Source organism: Orbicella franksi, chromosome 4 (assembly GCF_964199315.1).
Source record: "Orbicella franksi chromosome 4, jaOrbFran1.1, whole genome shotgun sequence".
Taxonomy (NCBI): Eukaryota; Metazoa; Cnidaria; class Anthozoa; order Scleractinia; family Merulinidae; genus Orbicella; species Orbicella franksi.
This window is the reverse complement of record NC_138148.1, coordinates 3,119,886-3,132,618: the sequence shown is the minus strand read 5'-3', so window position 1 is coordinate 3,132,618 and position 12,733 is coordinate 3,119,886. Positions and strand designations below refer to the sequence as shown.

Below are 12,733 nucleotides of genomic sequence, written 5' to 3'. Positions count from 1 at the left end.
TTCTCATACAAACACTTGATAAAGTTGCCTCAGGGGGAGGGTTATCCCGGGTACCCGAGACCATACAAATGGGACCTGTGTTGCCTCAAAGAACACCCCCACGATTTTCAAAGGGGAAGGTCCATAAACAGGACCTTAACTTAGGGCAGCTTCAATGGCAGATTCCCTCCGATGGCTTGGATTTGAATAATTGATTTAATTACTTTTAAAGAGGACTAGAACTTAAAAATCTTGCTCGAATTTCGATCCAGGGAGGCATAAGTTTCCATGCCGTGAATCAAGTTTTTACTGGGCGTTTTAAAAGCACTCACCAAAGAGAAAGGGACTGATGACCCCAAACTACCGATACATATGTACTGTATCTTACTGAAAACAACAATCTTCAACGAGAGATGTAGGAATGTGGGATACTGACCTTCAGCATGCGATCCAGCTTGTCTCTTCTACCAGTACACGTGAGCCAAGAGCAACAAAAGCTCTGGTGACAGCGACTTTCGGAGCTAAACGGCTTCTGTTAATTATGTTCCCGTAGTACACAGTGCAAACTATGGCCAGCAATACTTCATCCAGGTTGTTGTTAACATTATAGGCTATTGCACTTATTGTTATCACTAAATCACGAACAACAAGAACCAAAAGTCGGAACAACACCAGTTTTGCAAATGTGTAAAATTCGCCCGACGATGACGGAAGGCTCTCCGTTATTTTGCTTCAAAACAATAATAAACTTTTCTCTTTTCCCGAAATTTTTGCTTCAAAAGTCGAAGTAATGTGTCTGCAACATCCTTCCATACCCAATATAAAATGAAACGAAACTGATGGTTTACAAATAGAGGGAAATCATGAGTAATCGAAACGCCATTTTCTCGCTTTGTGAAGCGAGCCGCGAGGCGCAGTTTAAACCGGATGTGACGTCATTTTTTGTTGGATGATACCTATACGAAAGTTTCAGGAGTCTTCTGCCCCGCCCCTGTGCGTCTGTCCTCTTATTGATGATGAATTGCGTCATAACATCGTCAAAGTGGCTGAGGAACCACGAGCCCCAGGTGAGTGGTTCCGCAGTAAAGTTTGACAACATTATGACGAAATTTATCATCAATAAGAGGACAGACGCATAAAAAACTGAAGTCAATTTGTTATTTACAACAACAAGACCCCAAAATGGTCAAATGCCGGGAATAAATGAGGAGAAAAGACGCCGTAAACTTGCCGTAAACAAAGATAAGTGAATTTTATTCAAAATGACGCGAACATTATCAATAGCTTTCCTCGCTTTTTGATTGGCTACTTAAAAAAGTCAATAAAATCTCATTGGTTCAAAAGTTGACAGTTTGACAGCTGAAAGTTGAACTTGAAAGCTTGCATAAATTAAACTTTTATCTTATCTGATTGATGATAAAAATGAACCAATCAGCGCGCGAGAAATTAGGCAGTTATTGTAAAAAAAAGGATTTTAATATAATTTCCAGAGGTTGATTGGTCGAAAGGCTCATCATATGACGCTATATTCACCCCGCTAGAGCTTGGTTACTAAGCTCGCCATCTTTGCCATCTCGGCAAGTAAACATGGCGGACAGGTGCTAAATGAAGTTTTCATTTATTCGAAAGACATCACTCCAAGTTCAGGATATTTGAAAGGATGGAGAATTTTCAAAATGACTGCTGTCGCCCTCGGACCAAAACTCTTCTCAAGAACTCGTATTCAAGGCTTTTAAGAATCGTAAACGTAGTGGTTGCGTCGATCGCCAGCAGGTCAGATCGATTGACCGAAATTTATTTTTCTTCAAACTAAATCTACCCATTTTTAGGCGATGATGACAACTGTGAATGAAGTGAACAACGATAAAACAAAGGTACTGGATGAATTACATTTTCGCAGTCTTTCGCTCGTTTGCTTTACTGCCGAACTCGACGAGTAAATTGATTCACAATCAATGTACATGTAAGCTTATTATTAAAACTACGGCTGCATACGTGTATCCACCCGAACAGTTGCGTCTGTATTTTTATGTTTTAATCCGTTATTTTGTAGTCCTTGATATTCACGTCTGAAAATTATACTAAAACAATTATTCGCCTCAGGCTTACTGAATATTGGTGAATAACTGTTATGTATTGTATTGATTGTGCGCAGCGCGAAAAACGGCGAGAGAAAAAAAGGAGAGAGGGGGGCTTGGTGCTAGGAGCGAACAAACGCCTGGAAGAATCTCAGTCATAAGCACGTGTTAATACTTGTCGACAAAATTGGAAGAAAACTAGACTACGAGCAGTCCCTCTTTCGCTTTGTCCGTCGTGAGTGGCGCTAAAGAGAACTGCGAGAAAAAAATGGCCACGCGAAATCCTGGGGGCGAGGAGCGCTAAATGACCAATCAAAGCGCGCCCAGTAACTGTAGCTTCCATTGTAGGCTAAGTAACGGGAGATACAGTAAAATGGTAAATTTCTGAAGAAATTCTACTTCTCAGTAAGGGTTTTTTAAAACATTTGACAATAAAAATAAACGGTAAAAGTTTGCGACGCTTCGATCGTTCTTCGGTCATTATCAAGCAAGATGTAAGAAGTAAAATTTACATAGACATATATAGCTACAAAGAGGTAAGAATGTGTGAAAATCATTAATGAAGTAAAAATATGTAAAAAGTATGTAAAAGAATTTACAAAGTAGTGCTTAGAACAATAAAAAGCATGTAAAACTAATTAATAAAAAAAAAGATTATTTAAAAACTTTCGCACGAATAGAGTCAGATTGTACATTGAGACTTGGTCTCAGTTCATGAATAAAAAACATTTCAAAAATAAGACAGTCAAACTTGGTTGTACATTTCTTAAAATCGAAAAGTTATTAGTAAGATCTTTAGGGACCAAAGAATGTTCCTCGCGAAAATGTTTTCCAATTGATGACGATGGGTTTTTGTGCTCATCGACGCGTTGGTGCAAGTGCCGGCGCGTAAAACCAACATAACCTGCATCGCACAGGTCACATTTAAAATGGTACACAAGGGACTGTTGGTTAACGACTGGCGGCTTGACTTCACGTGATTTCAGGTCTCGCTCAATCTTGTGGCTGATGAAAACAGGTTGGATGGTGGTGTTTGTTTTCGTGCTAAGATCTTTCAGTTGCGTGCGAAGAAAATCAGCTGAAGCTTGGTCTTTGAATGGTAGGACAATCCGAACGGGCTCTGGACTGTTGTTGTCAGTCGGTGAAGGAACAGGTTGCTCAGAAACTTTGATGGCAATAAAGCGTGTTATGGTTGGATTAATTAAGTCATCTGGGTATTCAAGACGGGAGAACAACAACTTGAGACGATCGCATTCTTCGGAGAAGTAGGTCCAGTTAGAAGAAAGTCGAAACGCACGATCCAGCATAGTTTTTAGTAGGCCGCGTTTATAACGATCGTCAACATGACTCTTGTAGTGTAACAAGAGACGAGATTTTGTGGGCTTCACATAAACCTTTGTCTCAACGTGGTTGGATTTGTTGAGCAATTGCGTTCCAAGGAAAGGAAGCATGCGGTCATTTTCTATCTCCATTGTGAACTTAATAGAGGAGTGGCAATCATCGAGGAAACCTTTTATGCCAGTGTTTTCCTTACTGTAGTTTTCATGAAAATTAAATTTACACACATTACAACCAGGTTTTTTAATTATGTTTATTAAATCACGCCACAATTTCCTACAGTTGAGCAAGCATCTCACACAAAAAAAAATACACGCAAAATGAAAAGCCCTCTAAGACGCAGAGCCTTTGATCGAGGAAGCTCTATTCTGACAAATAATACAATCTTAAAAACGACTTTGGCCGGCAAGGCTATTGGCTTGTCAAAGGTACATAGGTAAATCACAAAATTCTTCAGATTGGGCGAAAGAAACATATCTTGAGGAAGCTACTTGACGGATGTAGTAGAGCGTTCCAGGACAAATAAAGTTGCTTGGTCAAATCTACGGTTTAATCAGTTTCCCTTACTTTTAAATTATTTGTTTGATCCCCGCACTTCTTCATCGCCTGACCTCCTGTATCACCACCAAGAGCTCTTCATGCATTTCTTATAACCTCTAAATCCAGAGCATCTTAAGCCAATTGGTACGAGGCAGTAAGAACTGTAAGGTTTCTTCTTGCAACACAGGTCGTGCTCGTAACAGCCGCGATGCCAGCAGCAGTCACCACAAAACCACTTCCAACACGAGCATCCCTTGCCGCATAGTCCGCGGCAATTGTTTCTCGTTGGCTTTGCACAGCCACGTTTCTGCCTTTCGCCATCAATGGAACCATCTTCTAAGTCATACGGAGCTTTCAGGTCGGCCGGTGTCTCTACGTCGGAGGCCTTGAGTAAGTTAAGGCACAGGGAGTGGAATGACTTGAGAACTTCCAGCCTTGCGGAGTTGTCACCCAGCGCGGCTAACGCTCGCTCCAGTAGCTGGACTTCTGGAACATAGTGCAACTCACTCGTGGCTTGTTGGTAATGGCTCTTCAGAGCTTCGTATTCTGCCATTCCTTTTTGTCGTCTTAAAAAGGTTCGCCGCGCGTCTGGTGTTTCGGGAACGTCACTGGGAACGTAAGCCATAGAACCTTCATGCCTAAAAAAACACAAACTCCATTCAGAAAATCTGCATGTAATTTGCTATCAGTTTTCCTCCCGTTTTAGTCTTCAGTATTAATGTCTTGTATAGTACTGTTAGTACTATAGAGTACTCAGTATTTCTCTTGAATTAACGACAAAAGCGAGAAACGAGCGCCCACAAAGGGTCTGCTAAGATGACAAGGCTTAAAATTACTCTATACAACATGTTAGTATAGGCACAATGTTCAGCCACAGACCCTCACTGGAAATGGATGCGTTCAGCAGAGTCGTTAGATTTTATGTTGATTCCACACCTATCAAAATTTCCCTTTAGGTTGCTGACGTGGAATTAAGCGTCATCAAATGGTATGTTCAAAATATTTGTTCACCTGGCGGGCGTCAAACCTTGCAAGTCAAACAATAGATATTTTCCGGATATGAAATAATTGAGTTCCGCTCACGCGAGTTGATATAGCTGGTGGCTTCAAGCGAACAGTTTTTAGTGTTAAAAGCTTTTATCGATAATTTGTCACAAGGAATTAATTTTATTAGTATTCACTTCTGTCAGCTAACAATAAACATTCGATTGGAATGAGTTTTTATTGCCACAGAATATTGATTGTGTCTATAATATTTCAGATTAATATGATTAATGCTATGAACAGAAAAGCGACAATATCATTTTATGATTGGTAAAAATGAATAAATTTAATACTTCAGGGCGTTTAGCACTGTTTACATTTTCCTTTCGGGAAATGCATTTACCAGGGAAATCTAAAAGCAAAATATAATGGAAAGGTCGGGGAAATCCAACAAAGTACACTCGGGAAAATTCCAATCAAACTGGTAAAATTAATATTTTCAACTTCTTACTGCAGATCTTTCCTTCGTAAACAACTTAATTATTATTCACGTGTGTCTTATAACATCCTGTTTATATAAGAGGGAAAAGATCCTTTGTTCTAACTGAGGTGCAAAGTCACGATTGATCTATCTTAAAGTTAAGACTTCCTGTAACCTGAAATCAAAGCTAAACAATGCACTTCGCTCCACAGTTGGTTTCAAGTATCCCGATGTCAGCCCACAGTTTCAGCTCTGATGTCTTAACACTCATGTTTTAAGGGTTACAGTATGTCTTCGGAGTTGAAAATTTTCTCTTTCTTTTCGTTTTTCTCCGTAAAATAAACTTTTTAAATATGAGCTATAACAAAAAGAAAAGCAAATTCAAAAAGAGTCAATATTCAGTAAAAATTTTTTAATGGATTTGAGGGCTGTGTTTGTTTGTTCAGGATATTATTTTCAAGCGCTGTTAATTTCCACAAAACTTTATTTTCGCTGTATGGAGACACTTATACGAGTTACAAGTCAGATTAACTTGATTTGTCCGATTTTAGACAAATTTGGTCAGGGTCAGTTGAAACATTACTCTATATCCAGCAAAAGCGTGTTGGGGAATTTGACAATTCTTAAAATTATTTCCAAAAGTCATTTCCGCGAGGTCGCTCCCAAGCCATCTCACAGCAATTGTGAAAACCCCAACAAGCTTTCTAAGTGGTTGCGTTCTTGATCTCGAGAAAAATTAAAAAACTCCCAAAATATAAAAGATCGCGTTGAGTCAGCTGGAACTTAAGAAAGCTGATTTATAATTTCGAGTTTAGACGTCTCGAAACCTGTTCGATAATTCATTTTCCGAGAAACCTAATAATACTTTTGCATAACCAAATATTTTAGCTCTTATTTGATATGATTTAGGGTATCAGTGCTGTGATCACGAGGCTCTACTCCGTCGGGCTGCAGATACCCTTGAAGGTACACGGTTACCTTGGTTATATAGATAGTCTCTTAGTTTAAACAATAACGAACGATTTGATTTTTTTTTAATAAATGCGGCTGCAAAATCACTATATACAAATTCAAAATTCAGCATTCCGTACGTTCAATTTGATAAACAAAATATATGTTTGGAAAAGTGTTATGCGTGATCAATCTCAGTTCTCAAAACCTCTCTCGCATCGCCCGACCGACACAGATGATTTGAAAAACTGAAAAAAAAAATGGTTTTGCTTCATGGCCTGTTGCCATTTGTCGGGTCTTCTTTATACATATTCAAGTAACTCTGACTTCTAAATTAGTCTCATAATAGACTACGCGTACGAGCATTCGGTTGTTCCGCTCGACTGGAGAGGTTGAAGTTATGCAAATCGCCCCTCGATTGCTCTTCTTTTGCTCTGCATTCGTGTGTTCGCGTCGAACTATAACCACGTCTTCGTACGTTTTAGTTGTTGTTAACTTGTAGCTATTTCTGAGGTCAATTTTTTTTATTTTTTAATTTAACCCATCGCTTCACTTTTACAGGAAACATGGCGATGGGAAACAAACCATTTCGTGGGACTGACATAAACTGCTGAATTCCTGAATCAGACACATATTTTTAAACCATAAAAATACGAACCTTTAGAAATAAAACTTTGCGTAACCTTGCTGTGGTGTTTTTTTTTTTTAATTGCAAAACTAGACTTAATCGTAGTAGTTTGTTTCTACATTAGAGGTGTTACATGGAATTGCAGTTGTTACCAACACGTTAAAATTGTGTGTTAAATGAGTCAGTGCGATTACAAATATGGTATCATCCGTTAACGATCACGGTAGACTGTTTTTCAATAGACGTTTAATTTCAGCCGAGATCCAGTACTAACTGGAATTAAATAGTTCCTGTTATAAGAGAGCAGATGATTTCAGGGTGATGTTATTGTTTTGCCAGTGTATTCTTTGATTACTAACCCTAGGAAAATGTTGTTATCGCCAGTTATTTGCATACTCACAAAGCATTTTTAAAGCTTTTTAACCCAAAAACCGGTTACGTACCTTATTTCGTATTTTGGATTGTTTTGGCTGCCTTATATCCTGACCATTCAAACGTCCAATATGGATGATAAATAATTTTGCAGAACACCAAAACTGCGTATGCAAATGAGTTCTTTTTATTACGGCATATTTTAACGGACACTCTATATAAATTTTAACACCTCTTTTAATTAATTTCTGTTCTGAAACTTGTGAACAACTTAGTGTTCATTTATGGAAAAAGGCGCAATCAGTAAGGCCGCCTCTTTTCTTCTATTTTACCTTCTTATAGTTTTCGTTTCGAGACATTGCGTAATAATCACTACTTTCACGTTTTCTGTACATTCCGTTGTTATTAGTCGGGCGAACCGACTATAGGGTCCTATGGGTTTACCCTCGTATTTCGTAGGTCAAAGTATGAGTTATCGCTTTAGTTCTTGCTAACTGGACAATTCTTGCACTAGAAGAAGTATCAATTTCAACGTGTCGGAACTCTGGAGTAATAATTTTTCGTTTCAATTGCAAAACTCAATGACAGATGTTTCTGTTACTTTACGGCCGCCAAGGCTCAATAAGTTTTTTTCCGGATAACGCGCGAATGAAAAACTGCAGAGGTCTAATCTCTTGGCGAGTTTGGTTATCTATCAATCGTCTATCATATCCCAGATTCTTGACTTTATTTATTAAGGTTACTGTAGACCTTCAGGGGTGCCTTCCGGAAAATGCTTTCTTTACGCGCTGCTTTAACGAAAACCGCAGTAAACTATATATCCTTTTAAAGCTAATAAACTGTAGAATTCGAAAATAAAGGTCCGGTAATACGGGCAACATTTTCCTTCAACTTGTCTCGCAACATTGTTGCATTGCAAGTTGAAGCACATTGTTGCGCGTATTACCACGTTTGTGACCACCTTGTCTCGCAGCAAAATACAGTGTTGCAAGCTGAGGCAACAAGTTGCGCAAAGTAGACTCGAGTTCTACTTTCTGCAACAAATTTTAGTTTTGCTGCTCGTATTACCACTGAAGCTACGACTTGTCTCGCAACAAATTTGAATTCAACGCTTGTGATTGGCTGTCGCGAAGCGCGGCAAATAAAAAAAAACAAGACGGCCGGTGAAGGCGAGCCTGAATTCGAGGTAGACCAGTAACTCTCGGAAAGTCATAACTTTGTCCTTTACAAAGACCTCGAGGGCTATCATAGTCTTTGGGACACTTCGTTTGTCCCTTCAAAACAAGCAAGAAAAAAGGCAAAAGGCGTGGAAGAACTGTCGCAAAAATACAACTTTTCGCCTAGCTACTTGAAACGACACTGAACTTCATACTGAAAGAACTTCGCTGGCACGGAAAATTAAGAAGAAAATGACGGCCAGAAGTCGAAGTGGAACTTCGTAGAAATGCTGAATTATATTAAAGGAGGCGCCATCTTTATTTACACACGATTAAGCAATTATACCTATAGAATTCTGCAGACTTGCAACACTGTATTTTGCTGCGAGACAAGTTGGTCACAAACGTGGTAATACGCGCAACGATGTGCTTCAACTTGCAATGCAACAATGTTGCGAGACAAGTTGAAGGAAAATGTTGCCCATATTACCGGACCTTAAGAACATATTTTGCTATATTTGTTTTGATAGGCACGCGCAAGTCTTTAAACGCAAAAATGACCGCACTTGGTAAACTGAATTACCAGCCTGTGTGTTACCGCGGACATCCAAACTGACGAAATATTATCAATCAGGAGGTGATGGGCTAACAAAGTGTGGGAGGCTTCTTCGATATTTCTATTGGTTGCTTCGGAAATCTCTTTTAAATTTGGACAATAGAAAATTTCTTGACTGCTGTTACTCAATGGGACGTCACAGGGAAAATATTTCGATTTTCGCAAAAGCCTCACACACCTTGGGCTCGATTTCCAGCCGTTCTGTGAGCCCGCGTTCCTTGCCCCACAGGATAAACAACCGCACTCCCAAAACGGCTGGAAATCGAGCCTGCACACACTTTGGTGCACTAATATCTGACGAAGAGTTTGGCTATATTTCGTTAAAATCTGATAAATCTACACACCCCATTAATTCATTCGAATAGGGGTAATTCACGCAAAAAATAACCTTGAGTTTTCGGCCTCGAAAGAAATTCTCAGTTTTCGCACCTCACTGAAGCGGTTGTCAACGTGGCCATGCCGCCAACCAATGAAACGAAGCTTTGAACTCCCCAGCGGGCTACAGTAACGCTTCCTGGGAATGATTGTGCAATGTTTATATTTACAGTATATCTTTATATTTTACATCGGGAGCAGCGAAGTCTGCCGTGAAACATTCAGCAGCTTATAAGACGGAATCAGCAGATAAATGGTACATAAACAAGGAAAAGGGAAACAAGAGGTATGATAGCGGAATAGCCTTGAACAGGCCTGCTTGGCGAGCCGAATCGAGTGCGGATATTTACACATTTAAAAAAGAACAAACGCGTCATTCATCAACCTGTTTGTTTTACTAGACTATGGAAAACCTCTCATCGAAGCAGAGGAAAGGAGCGTTTGGAGAAGCTGTGTTGTCAGATATCAGCGATTAAATTCGCCGGTAATTCAGCGGCAATCAACTTCATTGCCAGAAGACGCTAGAGCAGGGCATCGACGAATTGAAACATTCGCTTGCGATTTGCGCTTGCGCTCAAATGTGGGAACACGAAGACCGTGCAAAATCGCCTGGTCTATCACTTAGGAGATGAAAACAACCAACAAAAGAGAAGATTTTTGTGCGAGAAATTGCAAGACGTAAGGGATAAACAAAAGAAGCGAAATACGACCCCGCGGATGAGATCAGTTGCCGCGAAAATTGTTACTGCTCAACTCAAGGGTTGACACATTTTACACCCGCTTTCAGTGTTACGTGCATTTCGACATGCTATCTTTCGACTTGCTATGTAACCTGGCCTACTTAAAAAATGTAAGCACAACGGACTTCTTTACGGTCGAACTCGAATTGTAATGATGAAAGATTGATTTATTTGACATCAAATTAAGGTTAGGAGTATCAAGAAGTCATTCTGGCAGAAATAAGTCGACTGTTTTGAATGTTTACACGTTGCGAATATCAAAAGCGGCAGCGACCCAATTCTACCGGAAGTCACTATTGAGAAGCGATCGACTACACTAAATCGCTTGAATTATCCCGTAAATAGGGAAGCATGCAAAGTCCAAAATCTTCTGCAGCCATTTGAGGTAGGTAATTATCATTTACTTGTCATTTCCTCCGCTAATAACCGGAAAAACTGCCAGTTTCACAGTTTACTGAACGGTCTTTCATAGCATGTCGAAAGATGGGATGTCGAAAGATGGGATGTCGAAAGATGGTCGAAAGATGTCGCCTATGCACGTAACACTGAAAGCGGGTGTAATTTTCTTATCACAGTTTGCGGTTCATTGACTCGTTTTAAGAATTCACGTTTTTGTGGATAATTCGTTCGCGTTTTAAGTTTTTAAAATAATATTTTTTGGAAAATTCAGATAAAGTAGAAGTCTTGAATTTGATGTAAAAAAATAATTTTGGACAACATAGGCCCTTAAAGGTCTACAGTAACCTTAAATGGTTACGATTTTTAGTTTTGATCGCGTGAATTAGGAGCAATAATGACAGTATCAAGTTTGTACAAAAGATGAGAAACAAATAGCATTCTACACGGTCAACACTGAATCGAAAATCGTCGAGTTGCAGAGAGTCTTTGGACAAATATCTTTGTATAGCTGTAATAGATCATCAAGTCCATCGAGTGTGACTGTATAAGAACGCAAGCCACATAGGTCATTGTGCTACTCTGTGTAGTGACATTGAAACAAATCCTCTTCATAGTATTGATCCTACTCTAACAATCATTAGGCACCATCTGTTCAAGGTGATATTATGTACTTTGGTGAAGATGCTGGAAAACAATGTGTTGCTATGAGTTTGAGCGCTTTGATTTATAAGATAAATGGAATACATAGCTGTAATGACCTGGTACAAAACATGGAGATGGTAATCAATTATTGTATTCAACACTGTCACAATGCTCAGGGCAGGTGTATTCAATACAAACAGAATTATCGTCAATGATTGGAGATCGCTATGTCTGAGAAAAAAAATTTACCAGCTTAATTAATTACAGTGAAAGCTGCACTGGTAATCTACATCATTGTGATTCGATAATTGAGGGATATCAGTCGCAAAACTATTCTTCATTTATTCTGACAACAGAATGTATTGGTGTCAGTATCTATCATACTGATAATGGGAGTTATAAGATATTTGATTCTCATGCAAGAGACGAATATGGTAGAAGCTAACCCTCAGGTGCATGTGTACTATTAGAAGTACCATGCATTGCGAACTTATTACAGTGTTTCCAGGATGGTATAAACACTCACACGGTGACAATATCATTATGAACTCAGAGAAGTGCAGACTGTAGTACATATGATATAACTGCAGTGAACAGGGTGAGAGAAGAAGACAGTGACCCCAATCTCCTCAAACATAGAAGTGACGTCACAACTCAAATCAACTTCACTACGATTACCGTAGCTTTCACTTTCATCTATGTTTTCGTGATGATTACGGTTTAATGATATTTCTTTGAGACATGCATCTGTGCATGCTATTTTTAGAATCCCTGCGCACCGCAAATGATCAACACTCGTAGCTAGTAGCAGGTCTAGCTACAGCCCGACTTACGATCTTAGATCGTCTTGTTTTGTTTGAGTTTAATTTGTATTTGTCGAGTTGAACGTCTAAGCTTGAAACATAAATAAAGGTGCTGAATTGGAAAATTACAATGAGGAAAAAGTCAAAGGCTGTTACTATAACAACAATGCGCTGGGCATCTGCTTTGATGTTCAGCAGCATTCAATGAGGCTTCTGAAGGCTACAGGAGAAAACACTTTTGTTGGTCACGATCTCTATCCAAACTCTTTCTTCTTCAAAGCATTGGATCAGGCATCGCTCGGGACGGGTATAAAAAAATTAAACCGTTCCACGTTTTCACATTTTAAATTTAATTTTGAAATGGTCGTTCTCCAAACTTCTGGATGAACTGATCTAGTTCTAATCACGTATTTTAATCCTAAATTTCCTGTTTTTCTTTATCGTTAACCAGTTCATTAACCTTATGTCACTTGCGTTCTATTCCTGTTAACTTGTTTGCTAACCCGCTGACCGTGCCTAAACGTGACCATTTAATTCAGAATTTGGTGATTTCCCTTCAGCTTGAAGCCCGCGGCAGACAGGAAATCCATTTTTAGCTAGATACGTGTGATAAAATTAAATTTCGTCTCTATGAACAATTTCGCGGGAAG

General features: G+C 39.2%; 2 protein-coding genes across 2 annotated transcripts in view; both read right to left on the bottom strand.

The window, feature by feature from the left end:
* Positions 1-12,733, bottom strand: part of LOC145485955 (protein-cysteine N-palmitoyltransferase HHAT-like) — a 46,219-nt gene that overhangs the window by 12,820 nt on the left and 20,666 nt on the right. The window lies entirely within an intron of this gene.
* LOC145484901 (uncharacterized) lies at positions 3,664-4,651 on the bottom strand. Its single transcript, XM_081463521.1, has one exon. The coding sequence runs from the start codon at positions 4,558-4,560 to the stop codon at positions 4,015-4,017; it is 546 nt and encodes a 181-aa protein (XP_081319647.1). The 5' UTR covers positions 4,561-4,651; the 3' UTR covers positions 3,664-4,014.

Coding starts and splice junctions, on each gene's coding strand:
- LOC145484901 (XM_081463521.1), bottom strand. CDS start 4,560: ATGGCTTACGTTCCCAGTGACGTTCCCGAAACACCAGACGCGCGGCGA.